Here is a 13164-nt window from a genome sequence, read left to right as displayed (position 1 = left end):
AGTTACGAAGATTACATTACCCAAATTTTAAATCGATCGCATAAAATTTATAACACAAAATTCAAGCTCCCTTCTTAGTGCTCTCTTACACTATGATAGGATACTTAAGCTCACATTTCATTTCGTCAATAGCCTCCACATTTCAAATGCTACCTAAATCAAACTTTGCACACATAATTTATATATAATTATCTACTGTTGTTTAATTTTTTTTTTTTTAATTTTTTTTATTCAATTCGGACAATTCTAAGAAAAGTTATTAGCGAAACAAATTCTCTTTAGTGCAACCCCCCCAAACTGCAGCAACAAGTTCGCTCTTCTTCTTCCTCTTTTTGCTGCTGCTTTGGGCGCATATAACTCAGTGACGGAAGTTTACCTGGGTACAGGGTATTATACTGTCGGGCTTGCTCGACTGTAGTGTTCTCTCTTGTTTTTAATTACTTCTATTGAGAATTCACTATTCCGTCGATTTTAATTCAATGTCTTTTCTATAATATGATATACACATATAATGATAATATCATTGTTATTGGTAAATTTATCTTCAACTTAGAGTGAAAATTCACTGTTCCAATCAAACAATAATAACGTGGTTTTTATATCATACGTTTGTATTATATTTTACGCTGTCATTTTTAGGCCAAATAACGAACATAGATTTTTAAATTTACTTTAAAATTGTTCTTTATAAGTAGTTTAAAAATATCTAGTTATTTCAAGTTTGTATAAAAATTGACTCGGATTCTGTCTTAATTTAGTACATTTAATTAAATTCTAAACTACTGAAACTGCTTTAACATCTCGAATGTATTGCTCAAAGTTTTTGTCATCCAGGAGTGCGGGATCAAAATCGTTTATTAACTGAGACAGAACAGGATTGTCCAGCATGGTGGTATGATTACCTTCGATGACTTTGAGCACTACCTTTCCAGAAGTTAGCTGAGAAACACAATAATCTTCCTCGATGTCTTGAAGTGAAACTTCTGCAGGGCGGACAAGAGTAATTGGAGATTTTAAAACCGGAACGCTTGTCAAATCAAAGTTGGCAACCATTTTAACCCTCCGGAACATAGCTTCTACCATTACTTTAGAGTAGTCTTTGCTATATATATGCTGTTTATCGACGAACTGCATAAATAGACCCATTTTCTCCTCTAGAGAAGGAAGCTTGCTGAACATCAAAGCGGCTGACTCTTTCGTTTGCTCGGGAAAGATTTGATTGACAATGCTTGAAAAAAGCAGGTTGTACAAGTCAGCGTCGGTAAAGTTTTCACCAAGATGAAGATTAGTAAGCTTCTTCAAAAAGTGGGGTGCACCGTCTATTAACATGATATGACCCCGAAAACCAAAGCTTTCGAGCAGTGCAGCCAGTTGTAAAGCCACAAAAGATCCATATGAATATCCAATTATATAAAAAGGATCAGAAGGTTTCAAAAGGTTCTTCACACTCTGCATAAGGTTTACAATATTAGGTAACTTTTAAAAAATATTATAATATTAATTTACCTCTAATATGCTATTAGCAATATCAGTTACACTTTCCAACGCAGCGAATTGATGCAGCTGTAATACATTGGTCCTACTATGTAAAGCTTTTCCAATATTATACCATGCTTCTCCAGCCGTACCCTCCAATCCGGGAATTATTATATTTGGTGAAACACTTTGTTTTGCTGAAGGTGCCAATGTTTTAAGCGCAACCATTACTTCATTACAGTTTGCTTCGTCACCCAAGTTTCGTAGTAAAAGGTCCATACCAAGCAGCTTACTCTCGGAAGCAAATATCATTTTGACTGCATCAGTGCTTTCTTTCTCCCTGGCTTCGGAAAATTCTTGCAGCTTTTGGAATGTAAGAGAGCGCAGATCTTGTGGTGTCAAAGATAGCTCATGGTCTCGTTCGAGAGTCTGCTTAATTTCTACAGCCATTAGTGAGTCCATGCCCATCTCGGACAGAGTTGTTCCCAAAGATACTGTTTTCAGGTCCCGTATGCCCATGATATTCATTACCGCGTCAATTATGCTCTCATTTCCCGAGCGTCCAAGCCGTTTCTCAGCAACTACCATACTAGCTACAATTGGTGCTTCAACAGTCAGCAATGTATCAAGCTCTTGTAGACAAGACGATATTCTTTGTTGCAATGTTCCACCAATTTCCATATCGATTTTCTCTTCTGCCAGATCTGCAACAAGTCCGACTTCGCCCACAGCTCCCCACTGAATAGCCTTAGCTGGTAAGCCGGCTATAGCACGGCTTTCAATAACTCGCTCCATAATCGAATTGGCCATGCCATAATTTGATTGACCTGCGTTTCCACGGCCGCAGGAGACACTGGAGAACACAACAAAATGCTCCAAATGGGGACAATATGTGCGGGAGAGGGTATCAAGTAGTTTAGTTGCCACAGCCTTGGGAGCGAAACTTTCTATAAACTGATTTGGAGTTTGGTTAGCAAATATGGCATCGCGCAATACAACTGCTAGATTGAATATGCCACCAACGGGGCCTAGCTTGGCCGCATCTAGCAATAAGGTACGACAGCCTTCCAACGTGGATATATTTGCAGTACTAACTAAAATTTCGCAGCCATAGGTCTTCCAAAGTCTGTAGTAAATCAAAAATTTAGTAATTTCAGTAAATTCAATCAATATATATATATACATACGCGATTCTGTAAGATTGATAGTCCTTAGTAATACCGCGACTAGAACTAAGCACTAACTTGCGCGCACCACGCATGGCCATCCAGTCTGCGAGTTCCATTCCGAACCCACCAAGTCCGCCTGGTATTATATAACTGAGATGCGGCTTAAAATACACTTGCTTTAAAACTCGCACAGGAAGTGTTTCTGGCGCATCTGGATAATCGCGCACTTGAATAACTACTTTGCCAATGTGCTTGCCACCAATTAGATATCTGAATGCCTGCTCTATCTCATGTGCAGGGAATTCAGTTACAGGCAGTGGCTGAATAATGCCGCTGGCAATATCCGTATCAATTAATTTTTTTAAGTGCTGTAAGATATTTTGATTAGTTGTCCTAGATCAATGATCCAATATAACAAGCAATTACCCAGATCTCCTCGTCGGACGCAACGAGTAAGGTATCAGCGAGTACAGCGTGAAAAGTGAGCTCTTTAAGGAAGCAGCCCATAGGAAGTTTGCTATCGTTAGCCATATCGAATTTACCGATTTCTAAGAAATGTCCTGATTGCCCCAGGCAACGGATTGAAGCCAGCAACTTGTCCTCTGATAAGGAATTAAGTACAAAATCGACACCTTTGCCATCAGTTTCCCGCTGGATCATCAACTCAAATGATGTGTCTCGCGAATTTCCAATGTGAGATTCTGTCAATAGCACAGAAGTAATAATAATAATAATACTAAGTGTAGAGTCAGACCATGTGAAATCAGTACATACATGTATATCTGTTATAACAAGTAAAAAAGCTAAAGTCGGGTGTCCCGACTTTGAAATACTCTTACATATGTTTAGAATAATTATAGAAATTTAAAAAAAATAATAAAATTTTAAAAAAATGTTGATCGATTTTACCTTTCTCGGTATTCGAACTCACGTAAAGGGTGTATAATTGCACATTTACAAAGCAATTGCATCTATGTGAGTGTATGTATGCCTATGTGCGTCTATGCGTGTCTGTGTGAACATGTTTGCAGTCAACCAAAGCACCAGCATCAACAACAGCTGCGGGCAGCGCTTGGGCAGCAAATATATTTATGGCTGCTAAATCGATCTATCATAGTGAAACTTGGCATACGGACACATAATCACTAACTGGGGGTATTTGCCACATTCGAAATTCCAAGAATTACGGGAGTTAGAGAAAATTACGATTTGCGGTGGAGAGGGGGAGGGAGGGAAATTCCAAAATACATATTTTCTGCGTATTCATAAGAGGCATCTTGGACTTTGGTGTCCCTAGTTCTTATAGTCTCCGAGATATAGGCGATTATACGAATGGAAAATCGGGTAAATAAAGCAAACTTGCACAGCGTACACACATAAGGCATTTTTGTGCAAAATTTAGTGTCTCTAGCTCTTATAGTCTCTGAGATCCAGGTGTTCATACGGACAGACAAACGGACAGACAGATCGACTCGTCTTGTCATGCTGATCAACAATATGTATACTTTGTGGGGTCTGCCACGCCTCCTTCTGCCTGTTACATTTTTTTGCTCGCGCAAACCTAATATACTCTTGTATATTTAATGTATAGTGATTCATGTCCAGTATGAAAAATAGTTTTTTTTTTATAAAAGTATATAGCTTCGGGATAGACGAATGTATCTTATATAATATACTGCGTCATTCATTTTCTTTACCTTTAAGTTGTGGGAAGGTCTCCAATAGGAATTGTTTTTTTTTTGTCGTGCTGCAGGTTGTGAATACCTCTAAATTATAGGCCAATGCTACGCGAATTGCTGCCAGACCGATGCCTCCAGTGCCAGCGTGAATAAGTATTGTTTTACCTTTCCGGATGTCTGTTGCCATAAAGAACGCGTAATATACTGTTATATAAACCACTGGAACTGTGGCTGCTTCTTTTAAAGTCCAGTTATCAGGAATTTCCCATATAAGCTTGGATGGTTTCTCCACATAAGAGGCCACTCCACCTTTAACAACCATGCTCATGATACGCTTTCCCGTTCTCGTATGGATGCCAGAATACTCAAAGCCAAGTACACAACTTTGATCCATCCTAGTAGAACCATATAGCTCTACAGCCAAGCGCCCTGTGGCAAGCATCACGTCCCTAAAGTTCAATGAAGAGTATGCCACCTTAATCAAGCAATCATCTGGATAAAGTGGCCCTTCAAACCAACGAAGTGAGGATAAATCTCCTCGTAGTACTACGTTGCCATAAATGTGATTCAACCTGGGCTTTAATTCATCTACGATTGGCAATTTTAAATGCCTAAAACTGCCCCAAGATCCCTGAAAAAAGTATATTGGATTAGTATTTAATATGTCAGACCTCAATCATGTACCTACATTATGATAAATGTTGATTGCCAGCCCAAGAGTGTATTGATCTAAGTAAAACGGATCAGATAGGCTAAATTTCGGTGCATTTTCATCATTAATATAGAAACAAGAAATCAAGTTACCATCAGGCTCTTTCCGCAAACAATTAACCAGGCCTAATATACCACTTAATTTTTCATTGAATGCAAATATTACCACTGGTGTTTTTGTGGACATGGCTGATTGTACCTGAACTATCCATTCAAAATTGTTGTCGTTTTCAGACACTTCAACCAAAACAGGTTCTACGTTTATATATTTCGATACTTTCTGCAAGAGTATAATAACATCTTCGTTATTTTCCAGCGGAATGGCAGAAATTAATCGAAACTTCTCTGGTATTTTCAAGGCATTCATGTTTAAACAATTCCTTTCTCTGACGAGAAGGTAACCGCTGTCAGTGAGTACTTTGTGTGCGGTTATAACATCCTCTCCATTAAATCCTTCAAAAAGTCCGCTTACTATGACGAAATGACAATTAGACTGAGTCGATAGTTTGCCATTTTCGGTATGAACGCCAGGAATATCTCCCAATTCTCTATCCGTTAGCAGCATGTAGTCCGCAGTAACTACCGGTAGGTCTTCAATAGCATCTATGAAGTGGCTCAATATTGTGTCTCTTCCTTCCGTATCCACTTCTATTATCTTCATTTTTAGCGTCGGAGTATTTTCGAGCGAATGCTGCACACAAATACGTACTGCATCCGACAGTCCAAAAACTTGTTTTGGTAAGTAGGGGACAAACTCATTTTTCTCCAATACAGGGACACCGGGCGGTCTACGCCTTTGCACCGGACTGGCGTGAAGCCCGATAAGCTCAATACCCCCGGCAATAATACGATCGTACTTGTGATCTACATACACGTCAAAAACGCGATTTTCCGGATCCATTTCGGCCATTAAGTTGAAGTGGTGGACACCGTTTATTCGGAGCTTTCGTATTTTAGTTGGCAGCAGTAAGGAACGGGAGTCTGTACCTAAAATATGAATCTGCAGCATTGCATCCATAAATGTCACCCAGTTGTAATTCCATTCCACTTTTCCATAGAGTCCATCTGAGCGGGCCTTATGTACCGCACGAAATGCACCATTGTAGTGATAGCCTCGTAGCTTTAACTCCTTGTAGAAACCCGTTTTTGATACCATAGGAAATTGACTTTCTTTCTGAAAGCTGTAAGCTTTGGGAATGGTAGGATTTTCAATTTCTCTAATTTGTCCTGTGACCACAAGACTGCCGGACTCAGTAATCTGATGCAAATATTAAAGTTATATCAAAAAAAGAATTTATTGATATTTTCCAATGCACTTGTATTATCACTTTACCTCAAAATGTCCAGTACCATAATGAATCATTACATTCAGTTCAACTTCGCTATTTGCCGACATATTTGTAGCTCTCAAAAATCGTACGTCTTCGAATTCTACAGGTACATCCATGTAACTCGGTCCATGATACATAAGTGAGAATGTTTCCCAAACATATTGCAAATAACATGTTGCTGGTACCAAGATTTTACCATCTATTATATGGCCACTCATAAATTCCTCATTATCGCTGGCTAAGTTTACAGAAAACACGCGCTCTCCACTGGACTTAGTTTTCATATTTTCATATTTAGTTACAAACCAATCTTCGCTGTGATCCCAACGTATCAATGAGCTAATACTGGGAGTGCCGCGTGACACTGGAAAGCTTACTTTAGGGTACAACTTAGACATTGGAACCATAACTCCATTCTGGTATAGTCTGCAAATATACAAAGCATTAAAACTAATCCAAAACTTTATAGTAATTTAAAACTAACTTTCCAAGTGCGCCCATAAAAAAAATGGCATTATTTTTATTTCCGCGTTGTGTTAGGGGAACATAAATACCATCTGGCGCCGATCGTTTTAAGATAGCACCTAGTAGTCCATGAGGTGCTATTTCAATAATTAGCGCATTTTTGGGAATCAATGGGAATGTTTCCTCAAAAAGAACACTGCTCAACATATTGTTAGTATGGTATTCAGCCGAACAAAGTTTACTGCCAGGCAGGTCCCAATCTTTTTTGGGAACACTTGTACTGAGCCACTTCGATGTCCTTAGTTTAGAATCTGGTATGATCTCTTTCATGTACTTGAGCAAATGTGGGCCCATTTGGGCGATGTACCTTGAGTGATATGCAATGTTAGAACAAGGTACTTCTTTTGCAAAGATATTTTTTGCTTTTAGATCAGAAACAAATTTCGCAACTTCTTCCTCAGGACCAGAAATAGTGCACGAATCTGACCCGTTATGGCAAGCCACTTCAATTGTTTTAGGCAGAATGTGTATTATTTGTTTGTACCCAATACCGACTGCTGCCATAGAACCCCTTATTTTCTCGAGATCTACACTAACTCGTCCTCGGTAATAAGCTGCAAGAATCATTTGCTCAGCTGTAAAGCCACCGTCTGCATAGCCGCAGCCCAATTCACCAACTGAATGGCCAATAATGTAATCAGGTTCAAGACTAAGCGATCGTAAGACGTCCGTTAAGGCGATTTGCACTGCTGCTATACCAACAAACGAATGCAGTATATTCTCATATATTATGGGATCGTTTGATGTGATTATATGAATCAAATCGATCCCTTTTGGAATTAGTGTCTTATGGCATAGTTCGATAGATTCTCGGAAACGGGGTATAATCATAAGAGAGGCTCCCATAGTACTCCATTGGGATCCCATTCCACTGTAAACCCAAGCAACAGGTCGCTTAAGCCCAGTGTAATGCTGAATATCCTTGACTAATGCTTTTGTTGGCTCCACACCACAGTTTTCGAAAACCGCATAGCCACGGAACACCATGCCTGAGACTTCATCTTCCTGTATGTTTTGTAACAATCCAATAAACTCCGCATCCAATGGTCTCTTTTCTATGGCATTAAAAATCTCGTTAACGGCATCTTCTGTTCTACCCGCCCAGGCTAAAATTCGAGGCACGTCGTCCTCGGGGAGACCAAAATTTATTTTTGGCTTAGGGAGTGCTTTTAAAACTGCATGGGCGTTGGCGCCTCCAAATCCAAAGGAATTGATGCCAATGTAGGGCTTCGGAAGTGGCATAGTATTGTCAACAACAATCAACCGCTTTTCCGCAAGGGCAGTAATTACGGACTTGGCCTCAGTAAAATGAATATTTGGTGGTATCAAACCCGTCTCAAAAGCAAAACACGCCTTGACTAAGGAACATATGCCTGATGCCGCTTCGGAATGGCCGACATTTGATTTCACCGAGCCAACTAATAACGGTTCTTCACGTTGACTACAGAGAACATTATCGATTGCTCTGCACTCTTCTGGGTCTCCTACTACTGTTCCAGTACTATGTGCCTCCAAATAGCCCAAATCATTAGGAGTAATATCAATCTCCTTGTAAAATTCATCAAGCAGCTTTTCTTGCACTTTTCCTGATGGGTATGTTATTCCTTCTGGCTTATATCCATCACAGTTAGTTTTAGAATAAATCACACTTGCATATACTCGTTTCGCATCTCTTTTTCTTTGTAGAAATAGACAATTTATTGTTTCAGAACGGGTATAGCCGCTAGCATCTTTATCAAAAGGACGACAGTATCCATCTGGCGCCAAAACTCCAAGTCTAAGAAAATTAATTTGAGTGTATTAAATGAGAAAGAAATTTATTTATGTACGTGTATATAACTTACCGAGCAAACTGAAGCGTCACAAAAGGATGCAGTAACAAATTTGATCCTCCTATAATTGCTGCGTCTATCTCACCATTCCTAATAGCACTGAACGCATTGTCCAATGCGTACATGGAGCTAGAACAAGCCGTATCGAGCAAAAATGAAGGTCCTTCAAGTCCCAAGCAGTAAGATATTCTATTAGCCATCATGGCACGACTGCATCCTGTGATACCGAAGCCACCAGATGATACTTTTTCATAAAACCACGTTTTTTCCGATTCTGATATGCAAGATCCAATATATACGCCTGTTTTAGATCCACGGATAGTCTTCGGATTGATACCAGCATCTATTACCGCCTCGTACGCGGTCTCGATTAATATGCGAGTTTGCGGATCCATTGTATGAGCCTGCTTGAAGTGCACGCCAAAAAATGTGGCATCAAACTTTTCGAGCTCACTAATCTTGCCCGACCGTTTTGGAATTTCAGGATTAAAGTGGCGCCAGCGACGCTCATCATCATCTACCATATCGATCTAAGATAAGAATAATTTAATGTAGAAGCTGCATATGTTTGTGAAGGTATTTAAAATTAATACTTCTTTTTGTTTAATCATTATTGTGTCTTGTTATCCGATTGTAAATTATGTTGTATATGTGCGTTAAAAAGCCACTCCTTAGACTCTGTACCTAAAAAGTACAAGAGTATTAGGGGTGCCACAGAAATCTCTTCCGCCCAAGTTGCGCTTCAAAACCAATTCTCGGGTCCTTTTTTCAAATCTTTCAAATCTCGTTTGTTTTGCCACTAACAAAGCCATTTTTTCTGCGGGCAGAGCCTCAGCAGAGTTAATATTTATGGCTATAACTTTCGTCTTAATCAACCTATTGTAATGAAACATGGCTTACAAAATTCCTAACGGGAGTTACGGAAACACGAATTGCGGGGGAGTGGGAAAAAACACAAACTCGATCTGCCTAGGGGTTAGGGTAACGTGAATGCCAAGTTTGGTTATCCTAGCTATTGTACTTACTGAGATCGTTGCGCTCATACAGACGGGCGGACAGACGGACATGGCTATATCGACTCGACTTGTCATCCTGATCAATAATATATATGCATACTTTGTCTGCCACTCGTCCTTCTGTGTGTTACATACATTCGCACAAAACTAATATAGCCATTTACCCTTTGGGTACAGGCTATAAACACTAGCGTTCACACGCATGCTGCAAGCAATAGAGATGCCCCCTTGGCTCAAAAAGAAAATTACATTTTTTAAACATCACATTTTGCCGAATTAAACGAAAGTTTTATTAAAAATATATAATTGACGCAATTCTTGTTTCAAATAAGTATAACTATTTTGTAATATACATTTTAGATTGTTAATCATTTGATCGTGGTTTTTATACCCTGTTGGGTACAGAGTAAAAAGGGTAAAAGGGTAAAAAGGGTATATTAGGTTTGTATGTAAAGTATGTAACATGCAGAAGGAAGCATCTCCGACCCCATAAGTATATATATTCTGAATCAGCATGACGAGAGAAATCGATCTAGACATGTCCGTCCGTCCGTCTGGATGAACGAAAGGATCTCAGAAACTATAAAAGCGAGAATTACCAAAGTTGGTATCCAGATTCTCCTAGGTCCGAGAAAGGACGAGATTATTTTATTTTTTGGAATTTTACCGAAAAAAATTCTCTCCAGTACAATCCTACCAAACTGCAGCAACAAGTTTGCTCTTCTTCTTCCTCTTTTTGGGTCTGTTATGGGCGCATATACCTCAGTGTCGGAAGTTTACCTGGGTACAGGGTATTTCACTGTCGGGCTTGCTCGACTGTAGCGTTCTCTCTTGTTTTTAAAACTGTATATAAGTACAGGGGTGCACAGAAATGTCTTCCGCCCAAGCTTGGCCTCAAAACCAATTCACGGTGCCACAGAAATCACTTTTGAATTTTCAAGCCTAGTCTGCTTTGCCAGGAGTTTTGATTACGACAGGCAGCTGTTGCTGACAGCTTGGAGGGGAAGTTCGAAAAAATGAAATCTTTCGAAGTTCTGTGGCACTGATGTATTTTTTGAGACTTTTCAAAAGCAACTGTAGGCGAAACCTCCAGAGATTTCTCTGGCACCCCTGATATACACATTACGTCTATAATCACCTATATTTGGGAGACTACAAGAGCTAGAGACATAAAATTGTAGTCCAAAATGCCTTACGTGAATTACGCAGAAAATGTGTATTTCGGAATTTTCCTTCCTCCCCCTCTCCCACGCAATTAGCGATTTTTCATAATTTCATAACTCTTGGAATTTTTAACTTAAATTTTGATTATTACAGTTAGTGATTATGTATCCGTGCCAAGTTTCATCATAATTGGTCAATTTAAAAGGCAGCTATAGCCATAAATGTAGTCTCTGCCAAGCTCAGCGCCCACCTGTTGTTGTTGCTGCTGCTTTGGCTCAGCTCTGTATTACATACACACGGACACGCAAAGACTTACATAGACACAATTTCTATGAAAATGTGCAACCTTTACGTGAGTTTAAATATCCAATGTATAATCGAACAAATACATTTTTTTAATATTACTTCGGGTCTTGAGGCATTCAAAGGCACGCCATTATGTTATTTTTAAGAACAACAACCGTAAGGTTAATTGAAAAACTTATAATTTAAATAAATAATGAAAGTGGGAAATGTACAAACCTTGTTATAAAGATTGTATTCATATTCTGCAATATTTCTTGAGTTCGGAAACTTTCCTGCCATTCCAGAAATTACAATATCATCACCGTCAGTTTCAGGACGCGATCTAGAATACTTCTGATTTTTTTTAAACACGATTTCTGCAGCCATTGTAAGCACTTTTAAGCTTCTGATTTATGTTTATTGTCTTTGGGAGTATATTTTTCTTCTACCGTAGCACTATTTTAAATAGATCACAATTTTCACTATGTAGCTTCAGGCTGTTATTTGTGACGGAGCCCCAAAGAGCTGGTGTAACCGAATTGCAAAACAAACTGCAATTAAACCTATAAATTCATATAAAGTTGCTTTTATATACAAGCGCTAAGTCAATGTTTTACTTAATTACGGATTCTTCACGAAATCAAAATGGTAAATACTTTGACCACAAACATTCCGAGGTAATTTAAGTCGATTAATTGCATAAATTGTCTTCGACTTTGCCACGCATTACAACTTAAGGGCTGAGCGAAATTAAAAATCGTATATAGCTTTATTTTTGAATAGGCGTACAAATATTCGTCGTGCTTGCTTTATTTGATATAGGAAATTCCTCAAATATTTTATCAATTGAAAAATTATTTTGATATTACACTTGAATGTTGAAACCGTTCCAGCAACAACTAAACAAACTCGTATTGCGTACACACATAAGGCATTACTGTGCAAAATTTGGTATCTCTAGCTCTTATAGTCTCAGAGATCTAGATCGACTCGTCTAGTCATGCTGATCAAGAATATATATACGCAAACCTAATATACTCTTGTACATTTCATGTACAGAGTATAAAAACAAGATGGAACGCTACAGCTCTACAATGTGATATCCTGTACCAAAACAAGAAAGGAATGCTTTAGTCGAGCGAACTCAACTCTTAAATACCCTGTACCTCCCACCAAAAGTAAGAAATTAAAAAAACAAAAATTAATATTTATGTATGTATATACAAAAGTGGAGACAAGTTCATGTACAGTTTGAACAGCATACATTTACATCAGAATCGTGTCTCTGCGTGTTTATACACAGCACAAATATTGAACCAAAGCAACAACAACAACAACTGTGCGGGCAGAGATGTGGGCAGAGGTGCGGGCAGAGCTTCGGCAGAGATTATGTTTATGGCTATAAAATTGACCTAATATACTCTTGATGAAACTTAGCATACGGACAAAGAACCACAAACTGGATGTACATATATGCCAAATTTGAGTTCAAAATTCCAAGAATTCCAGTGCTCAGAGGAACCTGGATACCAAGTTTGGTAATTCTAGCTCTCCAACCTTCTGAGATCCTCATACAGACGAACACGACTATATTGACTCGGCTTGTCACCCTGATCACATTCGCACATTCGCATTTTTCTTAGAATTAACTGATTTGAATGAAATTTAATTAGTGGTAGAGGCACACATACTCTTACATATGTATAATTTACGTACGCAATGTTTTGTTTATTGGAACAGAGTATTAATGTAACTCTGTACTACAGAGTCTGTAGCGGGGATAGGGGGAAACCAAAAAAAATCTAATAATCTAGGAAAGCCTTCATATGTACATACCAAGTTAGATCTAGGCTTCATCGAAAGAGACGGACAGAATATACGTATATACTTTATGGGGTTGAAGATGCTTTCTTTTTCCTGTTACATACCTAACCCAAAACCTCATATGCCCTTTATACCCTTCGGCTATAGGGTAT

The 13164-nt window shown here is 38.7% G+C and overlaps 1 protein-coding gene across 1 annotated transcript; it reads right to left on the bottom strand.

Moving 5' to 3' along the window:
• Window positions 1–599: 599 nt before the first annotated feature.
• LOC115621841 (fatty acid synthase) lies at window positions 600–11702 on the bottom strand. The gene is made up of 10 exons (XM_030515652.1): window positions 11426–11702; window positions 8736–9253; window positions 6851–8668; window positions 6369–6792; window positions 5013–6293; window positions 4343–4955; window positions 3072–3346; window positions 2664–3013; window positions 1507–2602; window positions 600–1449 (listed from the first exon to the last, which is right to left on the bottom strand). Exons 1-10 carry the CDS (start codon window positions 11573–11575, stop codon window positions 775–777), a joined length of 7200 nt encoding a protein of 2399 aa, XP_030371512.1. The 5' UTR covers window positions 11576–11702; the 3' UTR covers window positions 600–774.
• Window positions 11703–13164: the final 1462 nt, after the last annotated feature.

This window comes from Scaptodrosophila lebanonensis, unplaced genomic scaffold, assembly GCF_003285725.1.
Source record: "Scaptodrosophila lebanonensis strain 11010-0011.00,11010-0021.00 unplaced genomic scaffold, SlebRS2 tig00000024-arrow-pilon, whole genome shotgun sequence".
Classification (NCBI taxonomy): Eukaryota; Metazoa; Arthropoda; class Insecta; order Diptera; family Drosophilidae; genus Scaptodrosophila; species Scaptodrosophila lebanonensis.
This window is presented reverse-complemented; position numbering and strand designations above follow the sequence as displayed.